General features: G+C 41.2%; 1 protein-coding gene across 3 annotated transcripts in view; it reads left to right on the plus strand.

The window, feature by feature from the left end:
* Window positions 1-8,056: 8,056 nt before the first annotated feature.
* Window positions 8,057-14,820, plus strand: part of iqsec1b (IQ motif and Sec7 domain ArfGEF 1b) — a 236,648-nt gene continuing 229,884 nt past the window's right edge. For 2 of the 3 annotated variants that reach the window (XM_046075167.1, XM_046075170.1), the window contains exons 1-2: window positions 8,057-8,071; window positions 13,311-14,234. In XM_046075167.1, coding sequence (XP_045931123.1) covers window positions 13,954-14,234 — 281 coding nt within the window. In that variant the 5' untranslated portion in view covers window positions 8,057-8,071; window positions 13,311-13,953. Of the gene's footprint in view, window positions 8,072-13,297; window positions 14,235-14,820 lie in introns of those variants that run through there. The other variant, XM_046075168.1, reaches the window with a different exon arrangement.

Genomic DNA, 14,820 nt, shown 5'->3' on the forward strand with positions numbered 1-14,820 from the left:
AGGCAGCATAGATCATCAGAACACCGGCAACAGTTCAACGTTTAGTCCTAAAAGACGATGCAACTCTGACTCGGTTTGGGCCTGGAAATTCACAATCACAACCTGTAAGTATGCTTTATTGGTTGTGAATTATATTTAAAATAAACATTGCAATTTAACTTCACAGACTGTTGAAGTGCAGAGTTGTTGTAAACGTTGGCTAACACAGCTAAAGTTATAACTACAATGCTAATGTTACACCTGATGTGAAAGCTACTGAGCAAACGCTCAAATTGTTTGGCCAATTTTTATGTAAAATTTAGTTGAAATATGGTGATTTTTGTAGTGGTTTATGGTCAGATGTGGAACAATGATGTTGTGTGGTTGTGGACTGGTAATAACTTATACCATCTGCTAGGTTATGATCGCAGTCTGAAGCGGCTTTGATTTGGATCACACTACCTTGTTTCTTACGACCCGCCCTTCTCTGCTTCTGATTGGCTAGTAGTCCTTACCTGGGAACTGCACATGTGCAACTCCCAACAAAGATTTTGTACAAGTAAGATGCATCACTCTGTAGCTCAAGAGCGGAGCGTACAACACACAGGGTGAAAAGAGAAGCTGCAGCAATGTGCAGTATGAGAAAAATATGGTGTTTTTTGAAAATTAAATCATGTAAACCGGTTCTAGTACAACCCCTAATTAAGATTTTGAACCTGAAAATAATCATAAAAAATTAAAATAATACATACTAGTATCAAATAGTGAAACTTATTCAGCATGTAAATTGATGTAGAAATACTGTCAGTGTTATTAGGTAGGTGGTTACAGTAAACAATCTCTGAAAGTAATCTTCTCTTCCCAAAAGTTATTCAGGAAAATGTTAAAAATGGTCAGAAATGTGAAAACGTTTGGAAATATAGCGTATGACTTTTGCTGACTTTTGAGTATTACCAACTGATATAGCTAGAAGGATACACAGTTATCAAGTAAGTCTAACGTATATTTATCACTTCTAATAAAATGGCCATCCTTTTAATTAACACCAAATGCACTGCTGAGGGTTTAACTGTGCATACATTTGCCACAGAAACAAGTTTCTCACGGTCAGCCATGTTTATTGTTTACATTTAGCGTCATGCACCACCATGCACCTGAAACGCTTTGAAGCTGGAAGTCGGATATTTCAATGTAGAAATTTCCCAGTTCCGACTGGAACGCTGCATAAGCCTCGCCCAACAACAGGGGAGGAGGAGACAGGGAAAACAGTGGAAACACAAGGAAAAGGTGGAATGAAAAGTAGCATGGTACACTGGGATGCGGTGGAGCAAAGGCTCCATGGGTAAATCTGCCGGATGTCTAAATGGGTAACTGTTCTATATTTGATAACACGTTTGCCAACTTTATAAGGCAGTAATACTTTAATATTGTGTTCTAAGCTTGTTGTGTTGCCTTAATGTGGCCAAAAAAACTAAGGAAAACAGAGATAATGAAACTGAGCTTGTGCTATTGCCTTCTCTTGTGTAACTAATTGTTATGCAGATCATTTTGACCAGTACATCACTTATCTACCGATCACAAAAAAAACTAAATAAAGTGAAGTTAAAGTTAAAAAATTTAAGGCCACATTTGTTGAAATTAAATTTTTATTTAGTTAGGTATAATTTCTCCTACCTTACATTGAATATAAACTCAAAGACCGGAAACCACAGCAGAATGACGTCTGGCCAATACAACTTCAGTAACAAGAGCAAATGTAATTTTCGAGCGTCAAATACTATAGTAACCTTTCTTCAACAGTAAAGAAAGCAAACCAGATGGAAACCTAAACCAGTTCACAAGGCACAGGAATATAATTAAGGAAGATATTATCCCTTGGGGCCATAAGAAAATGGTCCATGGTGTGATGTGGGAATTAATGTAAAAACAAAAGACACTGTTTTCACCCAGGTTTGTTTAATGATTGCACACTGGGCTCAACCCTGCCTCCCCACACACTTCGAACCCCCGCTGTTGGTCTGATCAGTCCTCCATTGACTGTCAGCTCAGGGACAGAGCTGATATATAGCACACATGGGCAGAGTCCATATTTCATCTGCTGTGAGAGACAGCTAACATACTTGCACTGACAATGAGGATGGAGCAAGGCAGCAGCAGTTTCAGGGTGGTGCTGCTTTTTTAAGATGCACAACCACATTTTTTAAGCTAAACACACACATTTTGATGGTGAATCTACTTTGAGCAGGCTACGGTTATCTTGTGCATTATAAGACAAATTGTTTGTCAGATGTATCATAGTTCTCAAACTTCCATTTTTGTAGTAATATTTATTTGTGATGGTTCAGTATGCAATGATCATCTGGCAGTACCCATCCAACCCTCCACAATTTCAGTGTCATTCTGATGAAAGACCCACTTGTTGTGATTCATTTTTAATATTCTGCCACAGAAAGATGTTTACAAAACTGCTAAGCACTATTATGCTGAAATGTGTTTGACTCGCTTTTAAGTGTTACATTTATTTTTCCTCTCTTTCATTATGTGGTTCTCAGAATGTGGGTTTGAAATCTGCAAAAGATATGTTCAGCCCTACTGATTGTGAAGCATTTTCACAAACAAAAACATTACAGCCCAGAAACGTTATCATCACTCTGCCTACTGTGTGTGTTGCTTTACCTTCCTTACATATGCTAATGTTTAATACATTCATCTCTTTACACAACATGAAAGAAGCAAGAAAATGATGAAATGCACTACAATTAGGCCTGACTGCAGACACCAGATGATATATACTGGTGTACATGCACACTAAAGTTCTTCTGGCAATTTAATGTATGCCGTTCGTCTATTACAAACATGCTGCTTAACCAATTAAAATGTGCATTAATTGGTTTAAGAAACACAGCAAAGTTCTGTATAACATTTGTTTGAATTTATAACAAGCACACTGTATTAATAACGTTCCAGCGAGCAGGAACAGAGCTAAAAGATGAAATTCTGAATAGGTTGCTGTAAGAACTCTACAAGGTGATCCGCGGGATCAGTCAAAAGGTGGTTCAGTCATTGGTCTAAGCTCACAGTATGCTCACGCAGATAGAATGTGTCCGACTTGATAGCGCGGTTTTTATACCCCGCCTCTGCAGTCGCCATCCAGGGCAAATTTGTCTCTCATTTCCTTCACTTTCCATCCTAACACACCTTTAAAGACATTATATTTGGCCATCTGCACAGCTATATTAGAGTATATTACTTTGGAAACAATTGTAATACACACAGTTTATAGCACACAGCCGTGAAAGCATATTTGTCTTCTTTGTTTGACTAAGCGTGCCACAGCACCTGTCTTTATCGTGTTGACAAACCCACCCCAGATGTCTGATGCTAGATAGCATGTCAGTGTTAACACTGCTGGCTTCAACTCACTGCCAATCTATCAGAGGCAGACAATGAGGAGAGCTGATATCATACTGGACACAGAAAAATAAAACACATTATTTGGTGCCCACTGATGGATCTTGGTATTGCTTTCAGCTGAGGAGGCAAAGCTTTGTCAGGTAGACAAAGAAGCAGACAATGCGTGCATTTTAAAGATACGGTGTACTCTCCAAGCCTGTTATCCATTGTATATCTAAAGATGGCCAATAGTTACTGAAAAATCAAAATTGCATACAGAGCTGTTATGAATTATTTTCTGCTATTACAGCAGTCACTTGGGTATGCAATGGATATCTGGATATGTGTTCCAAAATCTAAATATCACTGAGCACAGCATATGAAAAATATCTATATCACATAGTAATGGTGCTCTAAAGCCATCCTCACACAACCTTCAATCTATCTACCCTCCAACCTGAGATGCAGAATAACAGAGGAGGGGGAGATGGGAGAGAGGTTTCTAGGTGAACATCAACAATAGCAGGGACTAAATACTGAAGAAGAAGAAGAAGAAGACGACAACTTTATTGATCCCTCTGTGGATAAATTCATTTTTTTCACTCTGTTTTTATTGTTATACAAACACTGGTCAGAATACACACAGATATTATATAATATTTTTCTTATTATTAACACACCCAATGAAGAGAACAACATTAACAATAAATGTATCCTACTAAGTATTCCTTATGATAGTTTTATCCCTCAGAGTCATGAACTCCACTCCAAAAAGCAGGCTATTTATACCACAAACTCTGCATCAAGCAGACGTCAAAAAACTCAGCACTGGCAAAGGCCAACTGATCAAACCCTTTATATCACCTCACATCTTCTTTTAAAAGTTGCATTTGAATGAAGCATAAAGAGTACAGCCAACAGCCAGCTGACTGCTGTCATGCATGTCCTAGCTAGCATGAGAAATAACTAGTATTTAGTCCATACCTTACAAATACAAATTAAACAACACGAACTTAGGCGACCATGGTGTTTTATTTTTTATTTTTAATGCTCTAAAGCACTTTGATACATTTCATGTATGAAAGGTGCTATACAAATAATCAATTAATCAATCACTTAAGTAGCCTTGATGTGAAAATAACTACTTTCCATCTCATTGCAAGAATCTTGTTAATGATTTAGTGTTTAAGTAAGTATCTGTCCATCTCAAAATTGATGTTGCATTTGTTATTGTTTACTCTTCAAATTACACAGTGGCTTTTGGGAGAGATCTATTTTTCAGGGGTTGAGGGTGGAATGTGTGATCACCAGGGGTGTGACGAGATCTCACGCCACAAGATCTCCCGAGAATAAATTGTGACGAGAATTCTCGTCGGGTAAAAAGGTGTCTCGCAAGACTCACGCTGTCATTATTTTTCTCACACAGTCAAATACAAATGTATAACTGATAAGAGACTCACAAAGTGAATCAACTCCGCCCAGCTGATTGACAACGGCGTACACTGTGATAGTAATCAGCTGAACCTGCTCTGAGTCCAGACCATTTTATAAACAATCAATGGTCTAGACAGCTGTGATGAGTGGTAACTAACTGGTAGAGTTTTGTAACATAAACATCTAAAAACTGAAGCGCAGCCTGCCCTGTTTGGCGAGATTTCTGCCTGATCATTTACTTTCGGTTTCACATGCAACAGGCAGTCCCAAACTGCGTCAGTCAAATAGTCTGAAGGGGAAAATGTTACTACCAGCGGATAAAAAACGTAATGCACAGCAGAGTAAAGGGCAGGCAGACTTCTCATTAAATGATGACGTTAGTCTGGTAATATTCTGCCTGTTCTGTGGACATTTCAGAGAACACAGTGTGTGGGAGAGATTCTGAATGTGCAGAAAGTTTTGAACATGAGCCGAAAATCTGCTGAAACACAGGAGCTATTAAAGTCCAGTTTTAATTTATAACTAAATTAAAATTAAATAATTTATCATTATTGTTACAAGGTGCAACATGCACATTTAAAGATGTTACTTTCCCAAACAAAGACACAAAGAGGAGGAAAGACTAAATCATGAATCAGCAGGGATGGAAGGAGAACAGAATCACTGAGAGCTACACTGGCTTTTATTTTATTCTATTATAGTTAGGCTAAAGATTTTGAATCGTCACCGGCCACCTGAATTGTATTTTTCTCTTTAGGGCCCGAGCACGAAACGTCAATTTTGAGAGCCTAAACATACTCACCAAACGTTGCACATAATTCAGACGTGGGTTTATGGGTTTTGCGCATGGGCGTGTCAAAATGGCTCGCTAGCACCCCCTACAGAGCAGCCCCCGGAGAAAGTTTCACCTACATGTATGGAATTTCTGTGGCATATGTAACCTGGCCAGACGTACAAAAAAGCCTCTTGGAGCAATGCCCGACACCCAACAGGAAGTCGACCATTTTGGATTTAATGGTCATTTTTGGCGATTTACACACTTTGTACTTTAATGAACTCCTCCTTCAAATTTAGTCCCATCAACCTCAAATTTTCCTTGTGCACTCTAAACCCATTGACGATTAAAAGTTATTCAAACGGTTATTACAAGTCGACCAGTTTGCCCGTGGCGTGTCATCGAAAATTGGTAATTCGCCATGAAACAGGAAGTTGTTATAACTTCAGTACACATGCTCACATCTGCACCAAATTTGATAAGTATAACAATAGTCCCGCCCTGAACGCATCCATATGCCAATATTCACTCAAAGTCATAGTGCCACCTGCTGGCAACAGGAAATTACACGTTTTACGCTGTAATGTACTTCTCCTAGCAGGTTGGACGTATTAACTTCAAAACTGTCCCAGAAAACCCTTAACACATTGATGAAGCCATAATGTAAAACTTATGAAATTTCTGTGGCACATGTATCATGTCCAGACTTACAAAAAGCATCATGGAGCGATGCAATAAACCCAACAGGAAGTCGACCATTTTAAATTTTATGGTAATTTTTGGATGATTTACACACTCTTTAGCGAACTTCTCCTAGGGATTTAGTCCGACTAACTTCAAATTTCTACTGTGCCTTCTAAAGGGATTGATGATGGAAAGTTATTCAAACGGTTATTACCAGTCGACCAGCTTGCCGGGTCGTGTCGTCAAAAATCCATGATTCGCCATGAAACTGTTATGAGCTTAGTTTTGGGTTATGTTTGTGTTGTATTTTTCCCTGTGTGTTTCTGGTTTTGCCATTGTTTCATATGTCTATCTATTTGCCTCGGTTTCTCTCGTTCCTTGGCCCTAGTTATTTATGTCTTGTCTCTTCTGTTAGGTCTTAGTCCTGCATTTTAGTTCTTTGCCTCAGTTCTTAGTCCAGTGCCTTAGTTCTTAGTTCTGTGCTTTAGTTCATGTTAATGTTATTCCTGGTCTGTGTATTTCTGTGTTTCATTATTTGATCTTGTCATGTTTTTGGATTTTGTAGCTAAGTTTAGTTTTTTGTTCATTCGCATGTTTAAGTTTTCTTAGTATCTGTCCTGTCTTTTATCTTAGTCCTTAGTCCTGTGTCTACATGTAGTCCTGTCTCTTGTTTGGTCCTCTACATGCTCTGATTTTGCAGTCTTTCCGTGTTTGTGTTTTACTTTCGTAGATCTATCCTTTTGTGTTCTTGTGTACTTTACTTCCTGTTTTATTTTGTAATCTTTTGTGCCTGGTGTTCTTGTCTAGCTTTGCTTTCTGTTCTGTTCTCCTTGATGTGATCCACCTGTTTTATGTTCCCGCCCCGGTCGTTTGCCTCACTACTTAATGCCTGTGTTCTGTTCAGTCTGTGTTGGTTCATTGTTGAGTGTATCCCGTGTTGGTCTGTTGCCTAAGTTTGTTCCTTGTGCTGTTTTTGGACCTGTGTTTCACTTACACCACTTTGGATACTATTTGGATTTAGCCACAGTTTGTAAGGGTGCTCTCTTTTCGTTAATAAATCGTTGGACTATATCTGCTCAGCTCTGGTGTCCTGCGTTTGGGTTCTCAACCTGCTCAACCACCACTACTGCTCATAACAGAAACAGGAAGTTCTTATAACTTCAGTATACATGCTCACATCTGCACCAGATTTGATATGTATAATAAGAGTCCTGCCCTTATTGCTTGAGGATGACACATACCACCCCGCAAGGGGTGAGAGGAGGATTTTTTTAAATTTGTTTTTTTATATTACACTGAACAAAATTATAAACACACAACACTTTTGTTTTTGCCCCCGTTCATCATGAGCTGAACTCAAAGATCTAAGACTTTCTCTATGTACACAAAAGGACTATATTTCTCATGCATGTTCACAAATCTGTCAAAATCTATGTCAGTGAGCACTTCTCCTTTGCAGAGATAATCCATCCACCTCACAGGTGTGGCATATCAAGATACTGATTAGACAGCATGGGGATAGCACAGGTGTGCCTTAGGCTGGCCACAATAAAAGGCCACTCAAAATGTGCAGTTTCATTGTATTGGATGAGGTCCGAGCGGATCTGGATACCATAGTTTCCGTACTACAACCGTAGTTGGTGCCAAAGGTGTGCATTGACTAAATGCCATAATGTGGGCTTTCCAGGGCCACATTAGGGCCAGTTTTAGCTTATTTGGTTTGTTCTTGGCTGACATGCTATGGCCTGCTTGTGGCCCAAATCTGACAAACAGGAGTGGACCGCCCAATTGCCATCATTCCATGAGGTATGTAGGCCAGATGAAAGTGTCAGGTGTGGGCCGGATCAGGGCACAGCAATTTTGCTATCTGGGTGTGGTTCATACCAATTTAGCCTCATACTCAGATTAGCCAGTATGAATTGTACCGCATCTTTACCTAAAGTGGCCCAATACCGTTCAACAATAATTGGGCCATATTAACTGTTTCATGTGTGGGCCACACTGGGCTCCCACCTTAATTAGCAAGTGCTGACTGTGCCATATATTTGCCAAAAGTGGCCTAGATTGTTGTAAAATATAGCCTAGCTATATTTGCCATATCATAAGTGGGCCACTTTAAGTTCACATCCAGATCAGCCAGTACGAGTGCTGCATCTTTACCTAAAGTGGCCCAATACTGTTCAGCAATAATTGGGTTTACCATTTCAAGAGTGGGCCATATTGGGCTCCCACCTTAATTAGCCAGTGCTAATGCTGTGCCAAATATTTGCCTAAAGTGGCCCAAATCGTTTTTAAATATTTGGCCGACATTTTCTATGTCACATGTGGGCCACCTTAGGCTCACATCCAGATTAGCCAGTACAAATTGTGCCTGTGGCCCACGTCTGTTTTATGATGATATGGCAATATTTGCTATGTCAAATGTGGGCCACTTTTAGTTTACCAGAGAGTAGCCAGTCAGGAAATGAGGTTTCTTTAGGTATATTTATTAAGAAATGTAACCCAAGAGTGTTTAACATCACTGTTTCTGCACCACAGTCAATTATAAACCACACATTAGATAAATTTTATGCAAAAATTGACAAGGGAAACACAATAATTTTCTCTGATTATGGACCCTCACCAAAACTGCCCGCCAGCAATAATATCTGGCCCACGGTCAGATTATGGTGCTTTGATAGCGGCAAAATATATAAATAAATAAAAACTTTGATAGCGGTGCTGAAATAGATCTCAGTCATGGCAGCAACAGTTACTCACATAATCACTTCCTCTTTAGTGGTTTTGCCTACAAAATAAAAGCGCGAGAAGCTTGTTTACTGCAATGTTGTATTTGAAGTTGAACTGAGCTTTTACTTTGAAAAATTCTGAATGACATTAAAAGAGTCTGTAGTAGGGCTGACTTCGAATAGTCGAAGATTCGATGGTTCGATGGGCGGAGCCTGATTCGACTGTCAATCTCACAGTCGAAGCTTTGCAGCGAAACAAGGATCACGCCATTTTGGTGATATAGGGTGCTCAACATCTGATTTTACATATTGTACATTACAATATACAGCCTATTACAATATACATTTCAACGTTTAATGCATGTTTAAATGTCCTAAAAATGTCCTTTGCCGGGAGATACTGGGGAATTGCAAAAGGGTCCGTAGGTTGATGGATGCGGATCAAACACGAAACAAAAATAGTGCAGCACATGCCGTGATCTGAGAAACATCCAATGCAGAATCCAACAGTAGAAGAGAGGGGGAAAAATAAGTTTGTCCTAAGGTGGAGTCAAACACTTAACCCTTGAGTTGCAAGGCCTGCACCTTTCTAACTTAGCTAACCAAACAACATGTCAATCTGAGTCAATATTATTGCTTATTGATGTGCGTGTTGGACAGAGAGGACCCGAAAGCAACGCTCAGGTGAAAGAGGATTTATTGGAGGGCAAAAGGGGTTGAGGAAGTGGAGGTGAGGGAGAGGTGGATGCCGGGGGAACACGGGCATGGGGGACCGAGGAGCAAGTAGGGCAGAGGGGGCTGGGACAAGGGAACTAGGAGACACCAGGGGCCGAGGAAGAGAGGAGGCACGGGAGAACCGACCGGGGGGTTGGTGGAGGAGTGTGGTGGCAGGCTGACTGCGATGCACGAGGGGGAACCGAGAGGGTGCCATGGAAGATGCCCGAGAGGAGAGGGCAGGTAGGCAAGCCCAGCTGACTCGACCGAGGACGGAGGTGAGTGGACCTGGGGAAAGGCAGACAGGGCTAGTAACAGGGAAAACAGAAAACTGGGAACAGATGTGGCAAGATCAAAAGGCTTGAGGCAAGCAGTGGCATCAGGTCAGGAGCAACGACGATATAGCAGAGATTGTGTGGAGAAACGGGGTTGAAATACAGGCAGGGATGGAGTTGATTGCTTGCAGGTGTGGCAGGCAGAGGAGGTGGCTGACGAGGTACAGGTGTGGATCGTCAGCTGGGCTCAGGAGCAGAGAGAGAGGGAGAGCACACGCAGGGGGAGAGGAGGAGACACAACAAGGGAGGCCAAAACACAAGGGGAAAACAGAATCGCAAGCAAAAAGGAGAAATAAACAGGACACTCACCGTCAGCCGGGTTGCCACCACAACAGCTTATATTCTCATCCACCATCTGATGGTTAAAAAAATTGCTCTGATGCAAAAATTATTTGCCGACCCCTATTATTACCACTACTTCTTCTTCGAACATATGTATTCAACATAGTGATGAGTGTCTGCACTGCCTGAATTCTACCAGAAGTAGAATGTACATTCACTACATTCTTGTTCTACCAACAAGAATGTAGTGAACGTAGGAGTTTTCAGCTACTGTAGAAACATGACGATTCAATGTGGAGATGTCCATGGAAGGGGGGGGGGGCACGGTTTTGCAGATATAAATGGCTCATTCTAAGGTAATAAAAATATAATGGTTTTTTATGTAAGGTCTTTACACACCACTGAAAACATAGTTATGGATATTATATTGTATTTCTGTCAATAGATCCTCAGAAATATTACACAGTGAACCTTTAAGGTTAAACAATGTTTATCTTTAAAGTTTAATGTGTATTTGTTTTTGCTAGTTGTTCTTAGTTGTGTCATAGTACCTTACATTTGCATGGCACATTTGTCAATACCATTATGGTACCATACCATTATCCGTACCATGGTATTACTATGGAATTACACCTTCATGGTGGTGACCATATTACCATGCCAACTGTTTTGATGGTGTTAACATGGTGGTTTTCACTCACTACAGACAGGCACATGCTGATAATGGCATTTAGGAATATTTTTCATCCTCCCTTCCAAGACAAGACTTTACTCAAATGTGTCAGCAGCATCACTGACACACAATTATAAATAACCATGAGACCTTCTAAATCCCCCCAAATCTTTTTTGAGTTTAAGGTCCATAACGCCAAGTTCTTTTTTTTTTTTTCAGGAAAAGTGTTTATAACAATAGCTGATGTCAAATCCTAACTAGTCACTTGAGGTCCGAAAAATTAATCTGAGCCCACAAAAACTTCTGAGCATGACCATTAGTGACATAAAACAGCCTCTTCTCTGGCAGCAATGCAGTTGTGGTGAGGGAAGGAAACATCCCTGCGTGTTAAACCAACATCTGTGGTGGAGTATGAGCTGAACACCTCAGCCATTTCACTCTGTCATTCTTACATCTTGAGGGGACATATTGGATCAAGCATTACAGCTGCTGCTGTCACTGTTACAGCAACAACCTTTGATACGTTGGCCTTTTGTGAGATGAAACTCCAATTCTCACATAAAGCTGAAGATTCAACGTTATCCAAAGCTCTAGAAAATACTACCCAGATCAGCGTTTTGCTTTGGCCATGCAGCACATCTGCAAGACAGAGCTATTGCATCAGAAGGCAAAAGAATACCCTGAGTGTCTAAATATAAGAGGGAGAAAATCTCACTTTTCTACATTTCACTTCGCCCCCACACTTTGAAGATTTCTACAAGCAAAGGATCATAGAATCTTTTCAGTGAATTATGCACATTATATTTCCCCACTCTCTCCTCGGTGATGTGTTGCAATGCATCCAAGTGGTTGGCAGGTGATAGCAGTGAGGATATAGCCTGCTGTTTTGTGTCTTGTCAGTGGATAATGTGAAAAAGCCTCCTCCTCCCTTTAGCTGTCAGAGCCCTGCATTTACCAGATGGAATTAGATTAATTTTGTGCCTTTATGCAGCGCATAAGGCACAAAATTAATCTTAATAATAATAATAATAATTATTATTATTATAACTCCTCCTGTCACTGCTCAAAACCCTTTACAAGTCAGATATTGAGCTAGAAAATGTATTCAAAGTTGTCAAACATCACCAGCCCGTCCATATTGACTGTATGTGTTCTGAACACAGCAAACCACTAGAGGGCAATCACTGTGTGAAAGAACCATCCAGCAGCAACGGCATGTGAGCGTGAGGGATAATGACAGGATTCATCTGTGGTCTGCCTCTCTTCTTTTTTTTCTATATGTGAAAACAACCCAGTGTACAAAACTCTGGTTTTAGTTTAAAGTCATAACAGCAACTCAAATGTCTCCCTCTGATTCTGAATCAAATGGAAAACTCCTGATATATCATAGACAATTTTATTTATTGCACAGTAAATTCAAGACCACATACTCTTATTAATATTGAGACAAAGCACAGCGTGAAGTTGCAACTTTCTTGGTTTGATTCCAACTGGGGATTATTGTTGCATGCAATTCCACTGCAGTCAAATTCTGTCACGTCTTTACTATCTACTGACAAAATAAAAACATGACAGTATGGGTTAGTACTTGCTCAAAGGAACTGTTGAAATAGAGCAAAACAAGACACCCTCAATGTTTATGCAAAGCAACTGAGTCAGTCCAAGTGAGCTGCACCACACACCATTTAGGTAGATTGAGTACTATTTCATTTTTTGTGGTTTGATTGTTGATGTTTTTATCATTGTAATGATCAATCAACTGACAGAAAATAAATCTGTATTAACAGAACAGTTAATACAGTATTAAAGTTCACACACCTTGCTGCAGTGATGTAGAAGTGTGGTCAGTAAACTCAGACGTCATTACTGGGTGTGATGTAAATTATAAACTTAAAACCAGGAGTAATACAAAGTTATTACGTTACTCCTTTAATACTACAGAGGATACTAAAGGACAGTACCCACCCAGCCACAGCCTGTTCACCCTGCTGCCTTCTGGGAAGAGATATAGAAGTTTCTGCTGCAGCACCACCAGACTGCAGAGCAGCTTTTCCCCCAAGCTATCAGACTTTTAAACTCAAATTCATCCTCAGCACTGCGCCACTGAATATAGTTTATTTCTGTTACAGATATCATTATTTTATACATTTTATAGACTAAATTAAATTTTTTAAAGCTGCAAACAAATATCATTTTAATTGATTCCGTGCAGAATGTGGGTGGGGTCATTGGTAGCAGCTGGGGGGGACTTTCCCTTTTCCCTTTTTTCGTTTTAACAGCACCTTTACTGTTTTGGGTCCTGTTTCCAGCAGTAGCTGTTTCCAGAGAGAAGGCCTTGATGAACCCACCGTTATTACCTGCTCCGCAGCAAACAGCAGACACCCAGCAGCTCACTGGTGAACATTTAGCTTCTCAAGAGACGTTGGTCGAAACAGTATGTGTCTTTAACTTAGAGGAACCAGGCCAGTCGACCTGCAGTTTGCATGCAGGTGGAGCGGGGCAAGTCCTCGTACCACCTCTTGCATCAACAGACACACGGCTGACATCTTGCCTGGATGAACGCTGGTGCCGAGGCGAGCGTGCTCTGTGGCGCAAGAGAAACTAACCTACCTGTTGAGTAGAAGCACATGCATTGAACAAACTCGGTGTCTCTGTTTTCCCAGAGCCCATAAGCTTTCACAGTGAGGCGGAACCTGCAGCCCCGAAAGAGTTAAACGCTTTTCCCATGTACGGAGCTGGAGGTTAGTTAGGCTGTTGCGGTGCAGAGCTTGTGGACGCGGCGGCGGCGCACAGCAGCGCATCAAAACCGGCCAACTTCACAGCAAAGCTGCCACTACTGCACGTCAAAGCAGCCATGTCGGAGCGAAGGAGGACCTCTGGATTTGACAGCGCTCAGTCTTACTACTACTGAGCGTGTGTGAGGGTTGTTTTCCTGATTGTGTGGATATCGCCTCCATGGACGGGCAACGGAGCTTTTACGAGATGGAGAACCCGATAGAGAACCCCAGCAAGGCGGCGGAGTATCTAAAGGAGCTGAATAAGATAATCGAGACCCAGCAGGGGCTGCTGGAGAAGCAGAGGGACCGGATTGATGAGCTGGAGCTCCAGGTGACGGATCTTTGCAAGGAAAACGCCTGTCTGAAAGATCAGCACCAGCGGCACCTGGCCACCTGCAGACTCCAGCAGGGCAACCACTCCTCCCTCGGAGCCATCAAGGAGAACGTAATGCAGGAAAAGTAAGTTAGCTGTCAATCTGTGCCACATGGTTTGGGTGAACAGGGCGCTGTCAAAGTTTATATTCCCCCTACTCGTCACCATCCGTGGCTGGAGGTCTCTGTGTTTATTCATCCCCGTCAGGTGGAACCGTGCAACCACATCAAACGCACACTTCTGTGCCACTTTGTCATGGCTCCGCTTTTTTTGTGATCCCTGTCATTTCCACACTGTCAGGGATTATTGCGGGCTCACACACTGCTGAGATCGCTTTACACGCATATTATGCAACTCCATAAATATTATATTCATGTGATATTTCCATCGTGGTAAAGTCTGGATCAGTTGATGTTACTTTGTTTTTACCATGACAGGATGTCTGTTGTGGCGTTGTCATGAGACAAGTGTAGGCTACACATCTTCGGTCCTGCTTGGTTGAATTCCAACTCGCTTAGAAGTAGGTCTGCTGTCTGCTGGATATTTTGTGAGGACACAGCCAGGGAATAACCATGTGATGTGCGGTTAATGTGCACAACAGCGTTGACTTTGACTTAATTTCCTCACGAGCACAGAAGGCTTTTAATTTGAAACGCCGTAGTTGCTTTGGTG

This window comes from Micropterus dolomieu, linkage group LG18, assembly GCF_021292245.1.
Source record: "Micropterus dolomieu isolate WLL.071019.BEF.003 ecotype Adirondacks linkage group LG18, ASM2129224v1, whole genome shotgun sequence".
NCBI classification, from domain to species: domain Eukaryota; kingdom Metazoa; phylum Chordata; class Actinopteri; order Centrarchiformes; family Centrarchidae; genus Micropterus; species Micropterus dolomieu.